The 22,003-nt window shown below is 43.0% G+C and overlaps 4 protein-coding genes and 1 long non-coding RNA gene across 5 annotated transcripts; 2 read left to right on the top strand and 3 right to left on the bottom strand.

Annotated features, from left to right (window-relative positions):
- Positions 1-448: 448 nt before the first annotated feature.
- LOC145819752 (uncharacterized) lies at positions 449-4,237 on the top strand. The gene is made up of 2 exons (XR_014360526.1): positions 449-575; positions 3,543-4,237. It is a non-coding gene; the product is annotated as an uncharacterized LOC145819752 (long non-coding RNA).
- An 8,245-nt stretch (positions 4,238-12,482) lies between these two features.
- Positions 12,483-12,878, bottom strand: LOC145819261 (uncharacterized). Its single transcript, XM_082913229.1, has one exon. The coding sequence runs from the start codon at positions 12,876-12,878 to the stop codon at positions 12,483-12,485; it is 396 nt and encodes a 131-aa protein (XP_082769355.1).
- A 579-nt stretch (positions 12,879-13,457) lies between these two features.
- On the bottom strand, positions 13,458-14,030 carry LOC145819260 (uncharacterized). Its single transcript, XM_082913228.1, has one exon. The coding sequence runs from the start codon at positions 14,028-14,030 to the stop codon at positions 13,458-13,460; it is 573 nt and encodes a 190-aa protein (XP_082769354.1).
- A 1,697-nt stretch (positions 14,031-15,727) lies between these two features.
- Positions 15,728-17,206, bottom strand: LOC145819259 (uncharacterized). Its single transcript, XM_082913227.1, has one exon. The coding sequence runs from the start codon at positions 17,204-17,206 to the stop codon at positions 15,728-15,730; it is 1,479 nt and encodes a 492-aa protein (XP_082769353.1).
- Positions 17,207-17,560: 354 nt separating this feature from the next.
- Positions 17,561-20,901, top strand: LOC145819258 (uncharacterized). Its single transcript, XM_082913226.1, has 2 exons — positions 17,561-17,889; positions 19,068-20,901. Exons 1-2 carry the CDS (start codon positions 17,561-17,563, stop codon positions 20,899-20,901), a joined length of 2,163 nt encoding a protein of 720 aa, XP_082769352.1.
- The last annotated feature ends 1,102 nt before the right edge of the window (positions 20,902-22,003 follow it).

Here is a 22,003-nt window from a genome sequence, read left to right as displayed (position 1 = left end):
GAAAGATAAGAACACTGTTTTGTTTTTCAAAATCCTCTCAAGGAGAAACATAAGGCACCAAAGGGGAAAGGATTAGAAGGCAATAACATAGTCAATATCAAGGTTTTATTGACAATCAGACGCTTCCGTTTAACCGTTCATCGATGGATTCAGGTATGTCGTTTTAGTCTTGTTTTCTTGATGATATACATGGTAGATGATCCGAAACATGAAGTTTCATGTTCTGAAATTTATGTTTACAGTTCAAACAATCTCTCATACTCACAATCAAAGCATATATGATATGCTACAAGCAAGTAAAGTATCTTTCAAACTTTTACTCTTTTGCACTGTTTTTAATTTATTTATTATCTTATTCATCTAACAGTGAAACAAATCTTCATCTAAGCTCTCAGTATCCACTCCTATAAATTAATGACACTTGTTCATTCTCTCTCTCACTCTCTCTCTCTCTTTCTCTCTCTCAAGTCATTACGTGTGAAAGTTTTTAGTGATTTTCAAGGACAAAACTCTTGGTACTCTCCACGTCAGCAACTACTTCTGAAGAGCACTCGTTGATTGCATTCACATAACTGGTAAGTTGAAAAGCTATTTTCTCTCAATTTCCTTACCCTTCAATAAAATAGAATTGAGCATTATTATAACATTATTGTTGGAATAGTAGTTTTTGTTTCCTTACCTTTCCACAATGTTGCACTCATTTTCTATTGTTGTTGCATCACACTGTTTTTTTATTTTGGTTAGATCCTCTCCAACTGGGTGGTGTATAATAAGCATATGATTGCGCTCATATTTTGGTGTCAACATTGTTGGGATTATTTTGTATAACTATGCTACTTTTTGCACCCACTTCTCATATCTCTATTGATGTAATTCCTCTTTGTTTGTTGGTTTATATCAATAAAGTTTTCCCTTATTTTGTTGATAATAATAAAACTAAAAATAAAAATAAAAAACTTCAAGGAATTAGTTTTTTTTTTTTTTATAAATAAAATTTAAATCAATTAGAATTTTGGCCAACTTCTTTTTTATTTATGTTCTATTATCACTCTAATTTTTGTGTGTTAACGTCATATTTAGGATTATTGTTGATTTTGTTATGTGCATCGAATCCAGTAATAGAATAGAAATTACTGTTTTTAGATACTTACAGAGGAAGAGATAGAGATACTGTTTTCCATGCACCCAGTAATAGAATAGGAAATTACTCTTTTACATACCGAGGAAGAGATAGAGAGACTCTTTTCTATGCTTATTATGTCCTTGCTTAATAACATAAAGTAATATCTATGTTTTTTTCATGCGAACTACTAGAAAAGTAGCTCTATCATAATTTTTTTTTTTTTATCTTAACAATAATCTTATTCTTTTTAATTATTTGTTTACGAACCCATCATACGTTCCCAATTTCAAAGTTATAATGTTAAATAATACACACAAAAAAAAATATAATGCCATGTTCCTACGACCATTTTGATTGAATAATAAATATTTATAAAAATACTATATATATTTTTTATTTTTGTCAAAATATACCACCGTTTGAAATTACAGCTTTTTATAAATAAAAAGTTTGGGCCAAACATAGTCATTTTAGTTTTCCGGTAAATGCTTTTAGATTTCATAAAAACTATTACATTTTGAAATTTATATTTTGTTCTTCTTTTCCTTAAGTAATTACTTACATGCTTTTATTCCATTGCATCACATGTTTTAGTGTTCTTTTAGGAAGTAATATCCATATTTGAACAAATTAGCTCAATACAATGTCTATTTAATATGAAATTAATTTGGTTTATTTGCATTCATTTTTAAGAAGACAAATGCTATATGTATATATTAGCAAACGAAACTTTACTGATAATCTAAAAAGAAAATAGGATGCAATCAATAAAGATGGAGGGTGCAAAGAATATCATAGCGAGTTAGACAATCCCAACTAGAAAATTCAAATTGGACGATTAAAGTCCAATAATAGCTCAAACTTGGGAAGCAATAAATAAGTATGTACAACTTTCATAATAAGGGAGAAATATATACCAGAAACGATTTAAACTATTTTTTATAAGAGTTAAACCTATAACCTTACACCATAAAATGGTGTTACACAGCTATTAGACTAATATACTTGGTTTGGCCATCAAGTTAAAAGTGATAGTTTCCTTATATCAAATAGAATTTTAAATTGTACAATGACTTCTAGCTTCCTTTTGAAAAGTTTAAGGATTAGTTTGGTTGTATGAATTGCCTTATTTTGTGAATATTTTACTTTGAATTAAAATTATTTAAACATATCTAATTTAAATTTTCATAAAGAAATTAAATATTTTAGATCGAGTTGCTTCACTTTCACATCTAAAAATGTCAATTATTCAAATTTTAAAAGGTAAGTTACACTGTTGATCCTTCTAATTTGAGTGAATTATCACTTTGGTCCTTGTAGTATTCAATTGAACAATTTGAAATTGTATATTTTTAATTTTGTTGCAATGTCATCCCTCTGTCACTTTTAAATTTTGAATGGAAAAAAAATCGTATGCAAAACTAAAAGAACCAAAGTGAAATTTAATTTCTTTTGAATTTCACTTTGATCCGACTAATTTTGCATATAGCCTTTTTCCGTTAAAATGTTAACGACATATGATTGGGACAACATTGTAACGAAATTGAAAATTTCAAGTTTAAAATTTTCAAATTACAGCTACAGAGATTAAAATAACACTTCACTTAAATTATGAGGACATAGTGGTATAATTTACCAATTTTTAAATGAGCTAAGTCCAGAGTAGACATTTTTCACTAATGCCAACCTCAGATGCAATACCATTGTAAGCCTTTTTTTTTAAATGTATGAAATCCAATGAAGAGTTTTCACATTTTTATGAGACACGGAGTCATGATTGCTTACTGTTCCATTTTTGTTTAGTGTTGCTATTAACACTTAAATATGCATCGAACGCAAAAGATGTACAGGCAATTTGGATCGGGTGATTTGGGAAGAAAATAAAATAAATGTATTTTTCTTAGTTTATATCACTTGTTTAGATAAGTATTGAGTAAAATGGAAAAAAATGGAGAGCATCTTCTCTCCTAACCCCCATTTTGAATCTCTTCGAAAATAGAGAGATTAGAAGAGAAAAGAAATAACAAAATATTATTCTGTTATAATACCAAAACTATTCTTTTAGATATAGAAGAAATAAAAAAACTAACATCTATAAAAGGTTAATTTAATAACAGAACATAATATCATTTCATTTCAATTCTTTTATATAGCTTAACTAAATAAGATAGGAGACCAATCAATATCTTTTCTCTTCTTTTTTTCTCCTATTCATTCAAACAAATATGAGAGAAATCATAATATTTTATTTACTCTCTTAACTTACATAATCATCTCTTTTCTCTTCTCTCTTCTCTCCTCGGTTACCAGACATAGTGTAATTGTGGGGGCTCTCTCTTGCATTTGGTTCCCATGTTAGTAAGATTGTAAGTGTGCTTAATTTTTTCCTTGTTATTTTTCATCTACATGTGCATCACAGAAGAGAGAATCATGCCGTGCATCAAGATCTGTAAGATAGTCAAAAGGAATACTCTTGAAACCTTGAGGAAAATCTGGGGTGTTTGGGACTTGAGGGTTCTAGCTATATGTATCCTCTTTACTCAATTATACCTTCATATTTTCAGACAACGCCGTAGAAAGAGTACAACAGGGCTGATGAATACTGTGGGTGTTTGGTTATTATACTTGCTCGCTGATTTGCTGGCAACAATTGCTCTTGGAAAGGACTCCAAGCTCAATGCTGACGCCTCTGATATTAACTCAATAAATCTGTTGAGAGGTTTATGGGCATCAATAATCTTTTTCTTTCTTGGAGGTCCAGATACCCTAACTATCCTACGCTTGGAAGAAACCAGCATGTGGTTGAAACAACTTGTAGGACTACTTACACAAGGTGTAAGAACAAACCTAGACACAAATTGATTCATGAATTCCGCGAATGAGTGCTTGAAAGGGGTACTACTCACAATACTTTCAAATTGATTGAGATTGAGTTGGGATTGATGTATGACATCCTCTTCAGCAAGGTGGGCACGGTTTTTACATTCTATGGAAGCATTCTTAGATTGATTAGTTTCTCTTGCATAGCTTTTGTTCTGGTGGTATTTTGCTTCTTTAAAAAGCCTCGTGAGCTTTTAGAAGGTGATATTCTGATTACCATATGTTTGCTTGTTGGAGCCCTTGTTTTAGAGATAGCTGGAGTTCTTGTGCAACTTTGTTCAGATTGGGCAATTGTTTGGGCATTTAAGTATTACCCGAGTAAGCTGGTCATGCCAGTTTTTGATCTACACAAATTTGTGTTCTTTAAAAGCAAACGGTGGTCTGAGCTTATGGGACAATTTAGTTTACTATACTATTGCACCAAAAATAATTGTAAAATGTTCTATAATATTGTAGAAACTGTGTGTGGACAGGGAAATCATGTTGACGAAGTTCAGCCTGCCGTTGAGTCCAATCCAACCTAGTTTGAAAGAACTAATCATCAATCAGCTTCGCAAAAAGCTGAAGAGGAATGTTCCCGAAGTTGAAACTTCTGAGGCTTCAAATAGAAAAATAGGTGAGTGGACCCTTACAAATTATGGACATTTGGATGCATTTGAGTGGATTATTGAGCTAGAATTTGATGAAAGCATTGTCATATGGCACATTGCCATAGACGTTTGCTATCATTTAGAATTAGAAAATCCTAAGTTGGTCACAGATGAAGTGGAAACAACTAAAATATTGTCATATTTCATGATACATTTGCTTCTTATAATTATTTATCTCATAACAATTGGTCCAAATATGTGTTTATAAAAGTAAAAATGGAGTAAGATCAACTAGCACAAAACCGGGTGTAACCAAGTACCCAAACTATAGGCCCCAAAATTTTATTTTGATTTAAGTTAGGTCTTGGTTCAAGTACTTTCCTAAATTACAGTGTTATGGTTTAGTGTTTGAAATCCAACGAGTTTTAACATTTTTATGCAGGGTTGTGGGGTAAATTAGAAACACACCCCTTGAGGTTTACTTAAATTACGAATTACTCCCTATGGCTCTGAAAATTACATTATGTCCCCTAAGATTTTTAATTTCATAACAAAAAGGTCCCTTTATTAATAAATCAAGTTAATTAATAATTTTTAATGATGTTAAAATTTTATTTCAATTAATAATTCAAATAATTTTATGATTGTATAGAAAAACAGTTAGAAATTTTATTTTTTCAGTTAATTCTGTTAAATAAAAAATTCTAATAAGGAGGTATTTGTAATTTTCCAAACTATTGGGGGCTATTCTCATTTTAAGCAAACCTCAAGCAATGTATTTGTAATTTATCCTTTTATTAATCTAACTCAAAATTTTGACTCTATTTTTTTTTTCTTTTTTTATCAGTAAAGATAAGTTTTTATTGATATAGAGTGGTGTTTTGGGAAGATGATAGAAAGCTGGTTTTTTGAGCTTTTCTTTAATGTTTTATATGAGAGGTGACGCGACCCAAAATTGGTAAAAAGATGGCTTTTAGCTTTTTTGGTCTCTTCCCAAAACACCCCAGAATCAAGGATAAACCTTATATCGAGCATCAATAAAGGAAGAGACAGAAGAAAAGGAATCGTACTATAAGAATCATAGCAAAGAACTTTAATCCCAACTAGGTTACACGGCAGCCTCGTTTGGGAACATCACTTTTTAGCCTAAAAATCAAAAAGTCATTAAAAAAGCAAAAAAGCTATCAAACTATACAAAAAAAAGACCAAGATTCTATTTTTTCTCTACTTTTTGCACATCTTTTCGTAAATAATAAAAAAAGTCATTCTAAATATACTAATTTTTTTTATCAGATATTTTAACCAAAAAATTAATAAAGTTATTAAATAGCAAGTTGCCAAAACAGGCTATCCAACAGAAATGGTTAAAGAGTAACCAACCAAAACAACCAAATCACACATCCCCAACATACTCAAAACAGGGGTGATACAAATGAATAAGGCCCAACCAGATACAAGGCACTAACCACCATTAATGGACGTAAGTCTGAAAACCAAATCATTGACAGCGAAGTTGAAATTCGTAACTTTATATTTTGCCCAAAGAGCCAGCCTCACTTTAATTAGCCCCTGCAAATCCTCCCTAGAAACAGTAGAGCCTTGGAACTTGCATTCATTCCTTGCCTTCCACAATGACCACATTATGGCACATGGAAATGTATGCCAAAGCTTGTCTTCCACCCTTTTGAACTTGAATCCTTTCCAGCAGCTCCTCAATGGAACTTGGAACAACCCAATGCACTCCCCCCACCATGATAGAAAATTAGCCCAGATTTTCCACACAAACTGACAATGAAGTATTACATGTAACACAGTTTCTTCATGAGCCTCACAGAATAAACAAAGAGAACTGGCATTAGCATCAAGAGCACCAACACTTTGTCAGAAAGATGTCTTCAGTCGACCTCCCCAAACCAACCAACCAACGTGACAGTCTATTAAAATATCTAATGCAACTCTCTTCCTCTCTCTTTCATATATTATCTAATTATTAGTCAATCGTCTCTTTACATATCTCTAGATCTAAAAAATAGACTTTTATATCATTTTTATGCATAATCCCAAGATCTTTTTGGGTCATAACAAAAAAAAAAAAAAAATCACTTTGGTTTGTATGCAAAAGCTAACCATACTTTGATTTGATAGATCCCACCACCGATTCAAGCCATAACCAACACCTCTTCGTGCTATAACCAACATCACTTTATGACATAACTTGCATATAATACATGTCATTATAACAAATTAAGATTTTAAAGACAAAAATTTAGGGACCAAATCATTTTTTAGGTACAAAATAGTTTAGTAACCAAAAATGCCGTTGTACTTGTAGCAATAAAATTGGATATTTAATGATGAATTACTATCATTTTGAAATCAAATTTTTATCTAAAAAAATAAACCTTTTATGTAACCAAACCAATTGTCCCCAAGAGTGAATTTATTATCGACATTTTCAAAATTTTGTCAATAAAGTCATTTTTAAAAAATTTTAAGATGATATTTTAGTGACTATTCTCATGATAACAAGAACTAGTCTCATTTTTTTTTTTTTTTTTAAATAAAATTTTCATTTTACGAGATATAATTTTTTAAAAAACTCTTATATGTTATGTTATAGTGGACCTTTTATACTTGGCCTTTTATGAAATATTATGGAAAAGCTAACAATTGATTTAAAGATGTCTTGAATATGATTAGATATTAAGTGCAACACTGACACCACAAGATATTGGTCATATTGCATTCTTTTTATTTATTTGTACGGGGGCGAAATATCCTCCGCTTTCTGTACTCCTTGTACTCTAAGCTTCTCTTGACGACGTCTACCTGGCAACACAGAAACGATGAGCTGCCCAGCGGTGGTGTGCCGGATAGACCCTCCGACGATCAAGTCAGTCCACTTGGGGAAGAAGAAGACTGTTAGCGAGAGAGTATTCTCTTTGGGGAAGAAGTTACATACCTCTAACGTTCACCTTCCTCCACTATTTCTATGCTGGCCATGCAGCCCCGAGATCGTGCGCGCACCACCTCCGTTGTCCTTCCCTGGACAGGTGGCAGTGCTTGTCTCTCACCACCTTACGCGTGTAAAGATTTTGTCCTCCAACCAGTACATGCGGAACTGCCAAACGGTATTGGTGCGTGCGTGGAGCAGATGTCCTCCCCCTCACGCCATTGGCCCAGGTGGCACACTTAACCGGAGTACCACGACCAGCTGGTTCCCTGTGGAGAATTGCCTCCTTGAACACATAACCGAGCTAATGAACGCCGACCTGCCCCTTGGCAAAGGGGCCAAAGTGTTATGCTCATGGCCGAGCTATTTATGATCGGTCCCAACTGACTGAACGGCCATGAAGCACGCTGGACTTCCACCGTTCTTCATTCTTGATCACATGAAGCCCATCCATCTCGGCCGATCGGTTAGGCGCATGCCGACGCTAATCGCACCTCAAGTCCAGTCCGGGCTGCTCTTAGCTTGGTCATCAGACACTGCTGCGCTCTCGGCCGCGTTATAGCTCGGCCAGGCATTAGTTCGTGTCTGGCCGGTTGACCTCTCCGGCCGTGCAAGTCAGGCCGTTGGGCCGAGCAAGAGAGGAGTCTCCTCGGCGGCGTGCGGTTCGTCATGATCGGCGTTATCGTAGCTCGGTCGTACTAACGCGCAAATCTCCCCTCTCAATTGCCCCTTAACCCCATCCGACCTAGTCGTGATTGGGGTTACCATCGTAACCGAGCTAACAGATGAGTTGCGCCATCACCAAGCTGAGCATGATTGGGGGCATATCTATCGCCGAGCTGTCCCGTTTGGTCGGCCATTTCCTCCGCAGTCTCATCAAAGGTCGTACAGCCATACTAACAGCCGCGTTTCTAGTGCCACGTGGCTTCATGCCATTGGGTCGTGCAGCCAGCTGTTCTGCACGAGCAGAATTCAAACGTCGCAGCCGTTTGGGGTCCCTTCCCCCCTCTTTTGTATTCCAATGAAGGGCCTAAAACCCTTCACTTTTCACCTTCTCTTCCACACAAACCCTAAACCTCTCAAACCTTCGAACCCCCAAGATCACTGCCATTACTGTCTCTACGCTACATCCTCCATTTTAGATCCTTTCGAAGGCCGCAATCGAGCTCTCGAGGTTGCGTTCACCCTCGCATCTGTCCCCCTGGTAAGTTACACTACCCTCCCTTGCATTTTCTGTTTTTATTTCTCGAAATTTTTTATACATGTTCTTCATTTCCGTGCCACTGTGCTTCGTGTTTTTTTGTTTGTGACCCCCAGTGCCCCCTTTCTTTGCTTAGAACCTGCACACCCTAGGGCAAATGGGAACTTTGAGAATGGAAGGGGCCTCTGAGCCCCCTGTTCCTCCTTGGTTCAAACGAGTTCGCCCCACTTCTGGGATGAACAGTTTAAATCTGGGTAGAACCGAGCTAAACGCTCATTTAGATCCATAGGTAGAGCTATAGTCGAGCAAAAACTGGTTTGTAGTTTCTTTCCGAGGTCGCAACCGAGCTGAATACTCTAATTAGATAGGTAAATAGGAACGCACCAAGCTGTAACTTGAGGTCTCCACTTCAAAGCCTAACCGAGCTGAATACTCCATTAGATCTGCAAATAGGAATGAGCCGAGCTAGGAAATCAACCAAGTAGTCTAGCCGAGATAGGGGTCAGGCCGGTAAAACACCAAAAATCCTTCACTGAGCTATTTCCAATAGGAGCCATGGAATTTATGCCGCGCTAACCCTTGGCCTCATTTTTTAACAATGCAGAACAAACTATGACCGATCAGTTCAGTCAAGAACCGTCACTGGTGGAGCTCGAAGACCGAGCAATTACACCAAACATTTTTGTCCGAGGTACAAGTTACTTCACCAAATAAAACCGAGATAGATGGGCAAGTACCGATTCATGGTGAGCTCGCCCGGTGCGATGGCCGAGTTTCGTAGGGAGTACAACATCCCAGATGACGTCGTCTTAGAGCTCGCCAAAAAGGGAGACACCCCTTGGGGGGATCTAGACCGGTGCCCCTTTACCGTCGTATCAATAGTAGAGGGAGGGCTCTGCTTCCCGGTTCAACCCTTAATCTGCGAATTTTTGAGGCAGACAAGGCTTTGCCCGACCCAAGTTTCAAATAACACTTACAAAATAATAAACGGGGTCGCCGAGCTGAACCGAAGGCTCGGTCTCAATCTTGGTCTGGCCGAAATTTTCCATCAGTATAGTCTAAGTAGAAACAAGAGTGGGCTTTGCTGGTACCTCAAAGTCAAGAAGGGCCGAGCAAAGCTAATAGAGGGCAACCCGGACAAGGAGACCAACGACGACGACTTCTTGTGGGTGTCCGGTCGCTATGAGGACACCGAGGCACCCATACCGGGATGGTATATTAGAAAGGATTTTTGCAGTGCCGGTGAGTCACTCGGCTGACCGCGTTATTTTCTTTATGCATCAATTACTTTCCATGCCGATCTAACACTTGTCTTCTTTTTGCAGATAAGCACCTAGCAGCAGACTACTACCAGGCCAACCAAGAGGCCATCAGAGCCCTGCTGTGCCATCCTGCCGAGGAGAGGGAGGCTTCGAAACTGCTCGGCTTCGAACAGACTGACCACTACACTGCACCGCGCAAGAGCCGGGTTACCGATTTTCTGCGTGCGCCAACCCCAGAACCGGATCCAAACCTACCACCGATCAGGCTTGTTCCACTCACCGCCGAGTAAGAAATGACGAAAATCAGGGCTATCAAGTCCACGATCACCGGGGAAGAAGACGAGTCCCAAAAACCAGAGGCAACCGGGGGGACATCCTCAACACCCACCAGGCAACAAGAAGGGGCAGTACTGGCGCTTGCCAGCGAGCAACCGGCTGGTCGGTCCAAGAAGCGGCCGAGGAAAGAGCAAACCGGGCTGCATCTGGCGGATGAAGACTCTACCGATCGCGTCTCCACCGAGCTCGGGGACCAGACCGAGCAACCACAGACCGGCAAATCCAAGGGCCCAGCCACCCCCCCGGTCTGGGCGCCCGAGTTCAAATACCAGGGCCGAGCAGTTTCTGCTGAGGACTCCGTCTATGCGGACAAGGACTACTCGCTTGGTTTCAATTTGACCAAGGGGTTGATCTTGCCCGCTGATATGAAAAAACACGACGAGCTTTCCGACCTCAAGGTCCTCCGCTCGGCGGCGAAATCCATAGTGCTGGTAAGTTCTCCATTCTTTACGTCAAACTGTTTGCTCGGTTTTTGCTCGGTTTCTCGAATACTCACGATCTCTTGCTTGTTTTCAGGCCGCGCAAAAGAACTATTTAGCCCACGACCGAATGATCAAAGTGCGGCAGAGCCTGCGGGATGCAATAGCTGAGAACAAGGCCCAAAAGGCCGAGATAGCGAAGCTTAAGGCCGCGCAGGAAGCGGTTGAGGCCGAACGAGATAACCTGAGCCAAAAGGTCGACCGAGCTGAAGTGGACAAACAGCGGGCCGTGAAGTCAACCAAAGCCCGGTATCTCGCCGAGCTGAGGAAGCTGCGCGATGCCCATAAAGAGGAGAAGGATAAAGCGGTTAGCGACGCCGAAGACAAGGGCTATGCTCAAGGCGAACGAACGTATGAACGGCAGGTGCAGGCGACCAAGGACATCTTTTTCCAGTGCGGTTGGAAAGCCGCCGTGGAGAAAGTTGGCCTTGGTCAGGATGCTAACATGTTCCTACATCCGCCTGCAGCCTTCATACCGCACTATATGCAGGCCTATGCGAGCGCCGCGCAGAAGAGGCTCATAGAAGAGGCCAAAAAGGAAGTCGCAGAAGAAGCCGCCGCCGCGCAACAAACCGAGCAAACTTCTCCTGAAGCATCTCAGGATGCTGAAGATCAAGTAGCCGATCGAGAGGTTGTCGCGGTGGAGGACGCGGATGATGGGTTGGAAGAAGGCTTGCCCGAGCATAGCCCGGAGGTGGCCGAGCAGACTCTAGAGGTCGCCGAGAAGACGGTTGATCTGGAGTTGGACTGAAATGCTTCCTATTTCCTGCTTTATTTTCATCTCTTGTCTTTCTTTGTTTAATGTAACCGGGCTAGGGCCCCACAATTGTAACGTAATTTCGTTAATCAATGAAATTTGAACTTTTTGCCCGTTTAACTTCTATTGCTTTTTGGCTTCAACGTGCAAAACTTCCATAAACGCGTTCAAACTTCAACTAGCAGCTCAGCTCCTTTGGAATTTCAAATGCACCTTTTAAAATGCCGAGCAAAATATGCTCGGCTCAAAATTAAGGGCTCATGAATGCGGCCGAGCAAAATCAGCTCGGCCTTAACAGGTTTTCAAACTTTATAAAATTCCAGTACTTTAATGTGACCGAGCAAAAACCAGCTCGCCCTTTCAGTTGGGTGGATCGCCAACATTTCTTTTCCGCCGAGCAAAGTCAGCTCGGCTTTTTATCGGTTAGATAAAACTCCAACATTGCGAATCCTGCCGAGCAAACTCCGCTCGTTTTCCATATTGGACAAGACACCAATATGCCAACCGAGCCGAGCAACATCAGCTCGGCCCTTACATTGGGCAAAACACCAATGTTTCAGTTAAGTCGGTCATAACGCCAACATTTCAACCAGGCAAGCAAAACCAGCTTGGCCCTAATGCGAATTGGTCCATACGCCAATTATATCGTTGGACAATGCACCAACTGTTTGTGCGGTCTGCTTCCATTCCTGCGAGTGAAAATCAGTCCGGTCCCATTCAGGTCGGTCTCTTTGCCCCTGGCATCCATAATTGCCTTGCGTCCTTGCGAATTCATTGTACAAAGATGTAATACCAAACAACAAGAGGGTTATTTTTCATTACAAAAGCATTGCTATCTTTTACATTAAGTGCCAAAAGGCTAAAGGTCTAGAAAAGCTAAACAACACAAGCAAATTACATCTTAAAAGTAAAAGACCTTAAGGTTGGCCGTATTCCATGGTCTGGGGACAGCCTTGCCATCTAAATCTTCCAGATGGTATGCCCCTTTACCAGCAAGACCAATCACCTTGTATGGTCCTTCCCAATTTGCACCGAGCTTTCCTTCGCCAGGGACCACTGTGTTGCCAAGCACCTTTCTTAATACCCAGTCCCCAATCTTGAATAGCCTGGGGTGCACGACCTTGTTGTACTTTTTGGAGAGTTCTTGTTGATAGGCCGCTATGTGGATCAATGCTCGCTCCCTCCTTTCTTCAGTAAGGTCCAACTCCAATGCCACTGCTTCATTATTCAAATCTGGCTGGAAACTTTCAGAGCGGATGGTTGGCATGCCAATTTCCAACGGGATGACAGCCTCCATGCCATAGGCCAAAGCAAATGGTGTTTCCCCGGTTGACCGCCTTGGTGTAGTGCGGTATGCCCAGAGCACATTAGGGAGTTCTTCAGCCCACTTGCCCTTAGCCTTCTCAAGCCGCTTCTTCAGCCCCTCCAGGATGGTCTTGTTTGAGGCCTCTTCTTGACCATTCGACTGAGGATAGGCCGGCGTCGAATTGTAGAACTCGATCTTCAAGTCTTCGCAAAATCCGCAAAAGAGTTTACCATCAAATTGAGTGCCATTATCCGAGATGAGGGCCTTGGGTATACCGAAATGGGTGATGACGTTTTGCCATACAAACTTCTTCACGTCCTTTTCCCTTATGGTCGCTAGTGGCACGGCCTCAACCCACTTGGTGAAATAGTCGGTGGCGGCGATGAAGAACTTGCGATTGCCCGGTGCAGCTGGGAGTGGCCCAACAATATCCAACCCCCAAAGCGCGAACGGCCAAGGACTTGTGAGAGGGAGCAAATCTCTAGCCGGCTGGTGGATCTGGTGGGCGAACTTCTGACACTTCTCGCACTTGCGAACATATTTTTGCGCATCTGCCTGCATGCGCGGCCACTAATAACCCTGAGAAATTGCTCGGTAAGCCAAGGATCTGCCCCCAATATGGCTGCCATAGATGCCCTCGTGTATCTCATAGAGGAAAGCCTCCACCTTGGTAGGGTGGACACATTTCAAATACGGCCCGGTGAAAGATTTCTTGTACAAGGCCCCGGACGGGGAGAGCCAAAACCGTTCTGACTTTGCCCGGATCTTGTGTGCCGCCTTCTTTTCTTCTGGTAGAATTCCATCTTTCAGGAAGGCGATGATAGGATCCATCCAAGAAGGGCCCAAGTCGGTGCAAAGTACCTCGGCCACTTCCGGTTCTTCTATACTTGGCCGCGGTAAAAATTCTATCATCAAGGGGTTGGGAAAAAATGTCTGAGTAGAAGCGAGCCCGACCAACTCATCAGCCGTGTTGTTTCCTTCGCGGTTGATCTGCTCTACCCTTATGGCATCAAACTTCTTGATCTCTGCATGCACCAGCGCCTGATACTTGGCCATTCTTTCATCCCTGGCCTCGTACTCCCCTGAGACTTGATTGACCACTAGCTTGGAATCGTTGAACACCATCAGGGCCGACGCTTTCATTCTTAGTGCGCTTCTTAGCCCGGCAAGGAGGGCTTCGTATTCCGCCTTGTTGTCGGACGCCGAGAAACCGAGCGTAATTGCTTGTTCAATGATCATTCCGTCCGGTGAAGTCAACACGATACCCAGCCTGGCCCCATGCCTGTTGGATGCCCCATCGACCAAGAGTTTCTACATCTCGCCGACAAACAGCCTCCAGCAATCAGAAGGGTTTCGGGAACTCCTCAAATCCACGTCTCGGGTTGGCTCATTCTGGTCTCTTTCCTCGTCATGGTTGACTTCCTCCTTCATCGAGTTATTCGCCTTCGCTGGTTCGGTCGCTTTTTTCCCTTCCTCCTCTTGTGCACCAACACTTGATTTTGTTGCCAGAACCATGGGTTGTGCTAAATCCACACCAACTAAATCAATTGGGCAGACTGGATGCATCCCAGGGGCAAATTCTGCCACAAAGTCAGCAAGTGCTTGTGCCTTGATCACGGTGCGCGGTCGGAACTTGATGTTATATTGCCCTAATTCCACGGCCCATTTCAAAATCCTCCCAGTGAAGTCTCCCTTTTCAAAAAGCACTTTGAGCGGGAACTCGGTTAACACAACTATTGTATGGGCATGAAAATAGTGTGCCAGCTTTCTTGACGCCATCATTAAGGCCAACGCCAATTTTTTCAAGGGAAGATATCTCGTTTCGGCTGGGAGCAGAGTCTTGCTTACATAGAAGATCGGTAGGTGCTGGATGCCTTCAGCACGAACCAATACCGCGCTGACTGCGTATTGAGAGACAGCCAAGTAGAGGTACAACTCTTCGCCTGGCTGAGGTGTGACCAAAATAGGGGCTGAGGAGAGATATGCTTTCAGGTCTGCTAGTGCGCGGTCGCACTCGTCATCCCAGAAGAACTTGGACTTCAAAGTTTTAAAGAAGGGCCTGCAACGATCAGAAGACCGGCTGATAAATCTGTTCAACGCAGCTGTCATCCCGGCAAGATGTTACACGTCCTTCGTGGAGTTTGGACGCTCCAGGTCTTGTATAGCCTTGATCTATGATGGGTCAACTTCAATCCCTCGATTTGTGACCAGGAAACCCAAAAACTTTCCGGTGCCGACTCCGAAGGCGCATTTGGAAGCATTCAAACGAAGCTTGTGGCGTTTAAGTATAGCAAACATCTCTGCTAGGTCGGAGAGGTGCTGAGCTTTCTCCTTATTTTTCACCACCATATCGTCGATGTAGGCCTCCATGGTGCGGCCCAGCATTGGGGCGAACATCTTTGTCACCATCCGTTGAAAAGTCGCCCCGGCGTTCTTTAGTCTGAACGGCATGACTTTGTAGCAATATAAGTCTCTAGGGGTTGTGAACGACGTGATCTCTCTGTCCGATTTATACATGGCTATCTGGTGGTAACCGCGATATGCGTCCAGGAAGCTAAACCTCTGATGGCCAGCGGTTAAGTCCACCAGCTGGTCAATTCGTGGGAGGGGAAAGCTATCCTTGGGGCAAGCTCGGTTAACGGTCTTGTAGTCAACGCAGACTCGCCACTTGCCGTTCTTCTTTGGAACAACCACCGTGTTGGATATCCACCGAGGGTATTGCACCTCCTCTATGGCCCCAACTTCCAACAAATTCTTCACTTCTTCTGCCACCACTTCAGCATGGTGCAAGGCTGAGCGGCGCGTCCTTTGAATGACTGGCCGTGCATTGGGGAAGACATTCAACTGACGACAAATGAAGCTCGGGTCGATGCCAGGCATGTTGTAAGGCGTTCAGGCAAAGGCCTCCAAATTGGAAACCAAGAAGTTGACATAATCCATCCGCTCGGCGCTAGACAAAGATGATCCCAAGAGGAAGAATTTAGTTGGATCGTTCTCGTCAATGCGCACTCCACCAAATCTTCGACCGATTTTTCCTCGGCCTTTCTTCCTACGTCTTCAAGGACCTCTTTACCCTCGGGCCCCTCAATCATTTGAACGAACCCTTTGGTCGCTCGGCTGCCATTTACCGCAACGAAGCATTGTTTCGCCATCACCTGGTCCCCCCAAACTTCCTCTATTTGTCCGCTTGGTACCGGAAAGTGCATGACTTGGTGGAAGGTCGAAGCAACTGCTTGCATGGCGTGCAGCCAACCCCTGCCTAAGATCAAGTTGTAAGTCGATGGAACTTTGAGCACCCAGAACTCTACTTGCTTTACGACCGATCCCGCTTTGACCAGCAAAATAATCTTTCCGATTGGCCATTCTAGCTGTGAGTTGAAGCCGACCAAAGGGGACGTTGCGGGGGCCAAGTCCTTGTCTTCCAACTTCATTTGTTTAAACGCGTCATAATACATAATTTCTACCGAACTCCCCTGGTCGATCAAGATTCTCTTGATGTCAAAGTCTTTGACGCGAAGAGTGACTACTAAAGCATCATTGTGTGGCATCTGAACTCTTTCCAAGTCCTTGGTTGAGAATGAAAAGATGTCCCTCTCTTCGGTCTTTCCCTTCTTCACAGCGGGCTGAACAGAGAGCACTTCCCTCATGTGCTCGGCCTTCTTGATCATCCCTCTCAGCTCGCAGACCCTAGCCGGTTCAATGATGCCGTGGATGACGTTGATTACACCTTGCGGGGGCACTTCTAGGGCGGCCAGGCCGTTTGGCTCGGCTTGGTTTGCTGGCGTGGCCTTGATGCCCCCATCTATGTATTGGCCAAGATGCCCCGCTGCCACCAACTCCTCTAAGTGTTGTTTGAGCGGCAAGCAATCCTCTGTTCGGTGCCCCCGCTCTTCATGAAAGGTGCAGCGATATTTTGAATTGAAGCCCCTCTGCGCACTCCCCAACTTGGCCGGCCAACGGACGAAGGGTTCACCTCGAATCTCGCTCAAAATGCGGTAGATGGGGATTTTAAATACCGTGGTGATTCCAGTCCGTGCCTTTAATTTTCTTTTGGTATCCTCCGTTGCATCGCGGGGAGGGTCAACCCGGTCGTTTCGGCGACCCTTGTTTTTGTCATCACGGTTTGAACCATGGCGCTGATCTTTTGACCGGTTGTTTGGGCGGTTATCCTCCTGCCCAACCGAGTGAACTTTTCCCGCCACCCTTCTGTCTGCCGCGACCAGATTAGCCTTCTCGGTCGCGGAGGCGGCATCATCCTCTACACGAATGTGCTCATTGATCCGCTGCATCAATGACTCCATGGTGGTGGGTTGATGCATCGTGAGTGAATCTCACAGCCTATGTCCGACTGGGAGGCCCCGTTTGTATTGAGTGATCGCCAGATTGGTGGGGCAGTCGAGGATCTCATTGTAAGTTTCCCAGTATTTCGCATTGTATACCTTCAACGAACATCCAGACTCCATCTTGACGCCCAGGAGATGGTCGACCTCCTTCGGCGTTCATGTGTTGGTTTTGAATCTGGTGACGAAGGCTTCTGCTAGTTGCTGCCACCCCTCAATACTCCCCTCCGGGAGCCTTTCGAACCATTTCAAACCCAGCTCTCCCAAGCTTGCTGGGAATATGAGGCACATCAAGGCGTCGTTGAGCCGGTGTCCAGCCATTACTTGCCAAAAATGGCTCACATGCATGTACGGATCCGTCTTGCCGTCGTACAAAGTGAACTTTGGCTGGTGGAATCCGGCGGGAGTGGCGTACTCTCAATCTCTGGAGACAGCGGCGTGGCTGTAAGTCGCGCCAACTCTTTGTCCACCAGCGCAGGGGCCATCACTTTGGGGGCTGGCATCGCCACTTCCTCACTACAACGAACTGGAGCGCTCAACCTCTGCAATGCTGGCACTCTCCGAGCCTCCCGATGGCGCGCCCTCTCCTCCAATACATCCCTCAAGTCCCTGGAACGTGTGGAGAAAGAGGATCCCGACGTCGGCGTCGGGTGTGAGGGGCGGTAGGTGCTGTCGCGAGAGAGGGACCTGTCCTCTCTTTGGTCAAAATCTCCAACCCTATAGTTCCTGGTGATGGAGAGAGAGTGAGTCCTCCCCTGGCGGCGACTGCTACTACGAGGGGACGGGGTGCGCTCACTGAGGTTGCCCTCTCTAGCAACACCCTTCCCTTTAAGCTGGCGTTTCAGCAGCTCCATCTCTGCCGTCATCTTGCGAATAAGGGCGTCTTGGTCCTTGAGTTTGTGCTCCAAGCGCTGCGCATGGGACTCCCCTCGGCGTCGGCAGCTCTCCGGACTCTGCGAGCGATCAGTACTCCTTCCGCGTTTGTCTCGCGCACCTCGCGAAGGAGTCTCTAGACCCTCCGACAATCAAGTCAGTCCACTTGGGGAAGAAGAAGACTGTTAGTGAGAGAGTATTCTCTTTGGGGAAGAAGTTGCATACCTCTAACGTTCACCTTCCTCCACTATTTCTAGGCTGGCCATGCAGCCCCGAGATCGTGCGCGCACCACCTCCGTTGTCCTTCCCTGGACAGGTGGCAGTGCTTGCCTCTCACCACCTTACGTGTGTAAAGATTTTGTCCTCTAACCAGTACATGCGGAACTGCCAAACGGTATTGGTGCGTGCGTGGAGCAGATGTCCTCCCCCTCACGCCATTGGCCTAGGTGGCACACTTAACCGGAGTACCACGACCAGCTGGTTCCCTGTGGAGAATTGCCTCCTTGAACACATAACCGAGCTAATGAACGCCGACCTGCCCCTTGGCAAAGGGGCCAAAGTGTTATGCTCATGGCCGGGCTATTTATGATCGGTCCCAACTGACTGAACGGCCATGAAGCCCGCTGGACTTCCACCGTTCTTCATTCTTGATCACATGAAGCCCATCCATCTCGGCCGATCGATTAGGCGCATGCCGACGCTAATCGCACCTCAAGTCCAGTCCGGGCTGCTCTTAGCTTGGTCATCAGACACTGCTGCGCACTCGGCCGCGTTATAGCTCGGCCAGGCATTAGTTCGTGTCTGGCCGGTCGACCTCTCCGGCCGTGCAAGTCAGGCCGCTGGGCCGAGCAAGAGAGGAGTCTCCTCGGCGGCGTGCGGTTCGTCATGATCGGCGTTATCGTAGCTCGGCCATACTAACGCACAAATCTCCCCTCTCATTATCTATTTTTCTTATCCATCTTTGTAGCATAGAAGATAGAACCATGCCATGCATCAGGACCTGTATGTTTGGCCCAGTGAATGGCCTTGAAGGCATGAGAAAAGGATGGGAAAAATGGGACTTGAGGATTCTAGTTCTATACATCCTTTTTACTCAGTTATACCTTCATGTGTTTGGGCGTCATCGTAGAAAGGGTACGACACAGCTGATGATCAACGTGAATGTCTGGTTTTTCTACTTGTTCTCTGATTTACTGGCACAAATTGCACTCGGAAAGCTATCCAAGGTCAAAGGTGACGACGATGATATCAGTCCAATTAGTCTATTGAGGGGTTTATGGGCCCCAATAATTTTGTTTTATCTTGGAGGTCCAGATACCATGACCATCTTACGCTTGGAAGAAAATCAAATGTGGTCGAGGCACGCTATAGGACTATTGACACAAGGTCTAAGAACAAGTTACCTCCTAATTCTAACTTGGAATTCTACCATGAGGTTCTCTCTTTTGGCCTTGCTGATGCTCTTTCCTGGACTTATCAGGTATGGAGAGAGAGTGTGGGTAATCAAGTCAATATCCGAGAAAAAGTATGTGGGTTTTGTTCGAATTGATGAAAACACAATTCGCAAAATCAGTAGTGCACAACCTAACTCGGAAGCGGAGCTAGTGCTCCAAGCTTATTCTTATTTCCAGACCTTAAATCCTCTTATTTCCAATTCTCAGCGTGATAGGTCCGAATTGACAAAAAAATTTCGTGAATTGCTGAATAAAGATGGTGCTGCTCACAAAACTTTCAAGTTGATTGAGATTGAGTTGGGGTTGATGTACGACATGCTCTTCAGTAAGGTAGGCACAATTTTTACAGTATGTAGAAGCATTCTCAGACTCATTTGCATCGCTTGCATTGTCACTGTGTCAGTGGGCTTTTTCATAGTTAAAAAGCCTGATGGGCATTTGAAAGGTGATCTTCCGATTACCATAATTTTGCTAGTTGGAGCCCTTTGTTTAGAAATAGGTGGAGCTCTTGTGCAACTTGGTTCAGATTGGGCAATTGTTTGGGCATGCAAGCATTACCCGAGTAAGTTGGTCACTCCGGTTTTTCATCTTCACGAATTTGTGATTTCTAAAAATAAAAGATGGTCTGAGGTTATGGGACAATCTAGGTTAAACTTTTGCAACAAAGATAAACCGACAAAGTCCCACCTACCACTGCATAGAGTCGATCTTAGTATCAAAGAACTTATCATCTGTCAGCTTGGTAAGATATCACAGAATGATTTGGAAGGTGAAACTCCACAGGCTTATGCCATTAAAAGAGGTGAGTGGACCCTTGAAAAATATGGATTGGATGCTAATTGGAGTATCGTGCTAGAATTTGGCAAAAGTATTGTCGTTTGGCACGTTGCTACAGACATTTGCTATGATTCAGAGCCAAAAAGTTCAAAGTCAGTCCCAAATATAGTGGAGACAACCAAAATATTGTCATATTACATGATGCATCTTCTGCTTTTTTGTCCTACTTTACCGTTCTGTAACAACAGTGAAAATGTGGATAAATTTTTTGAAGAAGCACAGTTTAATGGAGAAAAACTTGCCCGTAGTTTGGACGAGAAGGGGAACAACAAATGGGAGATCATGAGTAATATGTGGGTAGAGATGTTGTGCTATGCTGCGAGCTGCTGCTCGGTGGAACAACATGTTCAAGAGCTTAGGCGTGGTGGACAGTTTCTCACTAATGTCTGGCTTCTACTTAAGCACTGGGGTGCAACAAAAATGTTAGAGAAAAATGCATCTCAACAATTGAATGACAAAGAAGACAGAGAGTCAGAATTAGCGGATATTGTTGAAGGATGTTGCTGCTGATACTTTTCAAGCCTTGAATGAGTGTCAAATTTCTGGGAGATGAGCTCATGCAAGTTTGAGTCAAACCATTTAGAAATTCTAGTTTCTTGTGTTTTGCAGATGTTGTTGTTCGATGTAGCTTTTGTTGCGTCCCCCTAAAGCTTCTAGCATTTGGCTTTGAGTTTTTTCTTGCTTTTAATTTTTGTGGTTTTGTTATGGTGTTAGTTTGCTTTAGTTGTAATGGCAAGGCTTCACTTGAATTGTATTTCTTTTTTGTACTGTTTCATATAATGAATTGATGGTTGCTTAATCCATGTAATAATTTTAAGATTTCGTGTGAGAGTTTGAATTACTTGATCCATGTAACAAATTTGTAAACTTGTAATATATAATTCAACGGTTGCTTTTTAAGTTTATTTTCTTTTAGTAGCTACCAAATGGTGGAAATTTTCCACCTGTGACTTATACATGTGTAAAAAATATATACTTAATATATAAAAGGGCATCTGAGTGATAATAGGATATGATATTAGGTTAGATAATTGATCATTATAGTGAAAATGATACGAGTAATGAAATTATTTGGTAAGAAGGACAATTATTGTTTTGAATGATTATTTATTTATTCATTTCTGGACCTGTAAATATGGCCTAACAACGATGATATCAGTCCAATGAATCTATTGAGGGGTTTATGGGCACCAATAATCTTGTTTTATCTTGGAGGTCCAGATACCATGACCGTCTTACGCTTGGAAGAAAATCAAATGTGGTTGAGGCACACTACAGGACTATTTACACAAGGTCTAAGAACAAGTTACATCCTAATTCTAACTTGGCCTTCTATCTTGAGGTTCTCTCTTTTGGCCTTATTAATGCTCTTTCCTGGACTTCTCAAGTATGGAGAGAGAGTGTGGGCAATCAAGTCAATATCCAAGAAAAAGTTATGTGGATCTTGTTCGAATTGATGAAAACACAATTGGCAAAATAAGTAGGTGCACAACCTAATGCGGAGCTAGTGCTCCAAGCCTATTCTTATTTCAACCTTAAATCCTCATATTTCCAATTATGAGTGTGATAGGTCCGAAGTGAACAAATCACTGCTGGAAAATAAACTTTTAGC

This window comes from Camellia sinensis, chromosome 2, assembly GCF_055761805.1.
Source record: "Camellia sinensis isolate YWXY chromosome 2, ASM5576180v1, whole genome shotgun sequence".
In the NCBI taxonomy this organism is placed as follows: domain Eukaryota; kingdom Viridiplantae; phylum Streptophyta; class Magnoliopsida; order Ericales; family Theaceae; genus Camellia; species Camellia sinensis.
Note: the sequence above shows the minus strand (reverse complement) of the source record. Positions and strands in the feature narration are given on the sequence as shown.

Coding starts and splice junctions, on each gene's coding strand:
- LOC145819259 (XM_082913227.1), bottom strand. CDS start 17,206: ATGCATCAACCCACCACCATGGAGTCATTGATGCAGCGGATCAATGAG.
- LOC145819261 (XM_082913229.1), bottom strand. CDS start 12,878: ATGGAGGCTGTCATCCCGTTGGAAATTGGCATGCCAACCATCCGCTCT.
- LOC145819258 (XM_082913226.1), top strand. CDS start 17,561: ATGGCTCACATGCATGTACGGATCCGTCTTGCCGTCGTACAAAGTGAA. Junction 17,890..19,067: donor GGCGTCGGGTGTGAGGGGCG/GTAGGTGCTGTC, acceptor CCATCTTTGTAG/CATAGAAGATAGAACCATGC.
- LOC145819260 (XM_082913228.1), bottom strand. CDS start 14,030: ATGAAAGCGTCGGCCCTGATGGTGTTCAACGATTCCAAGCTAGTGGTC.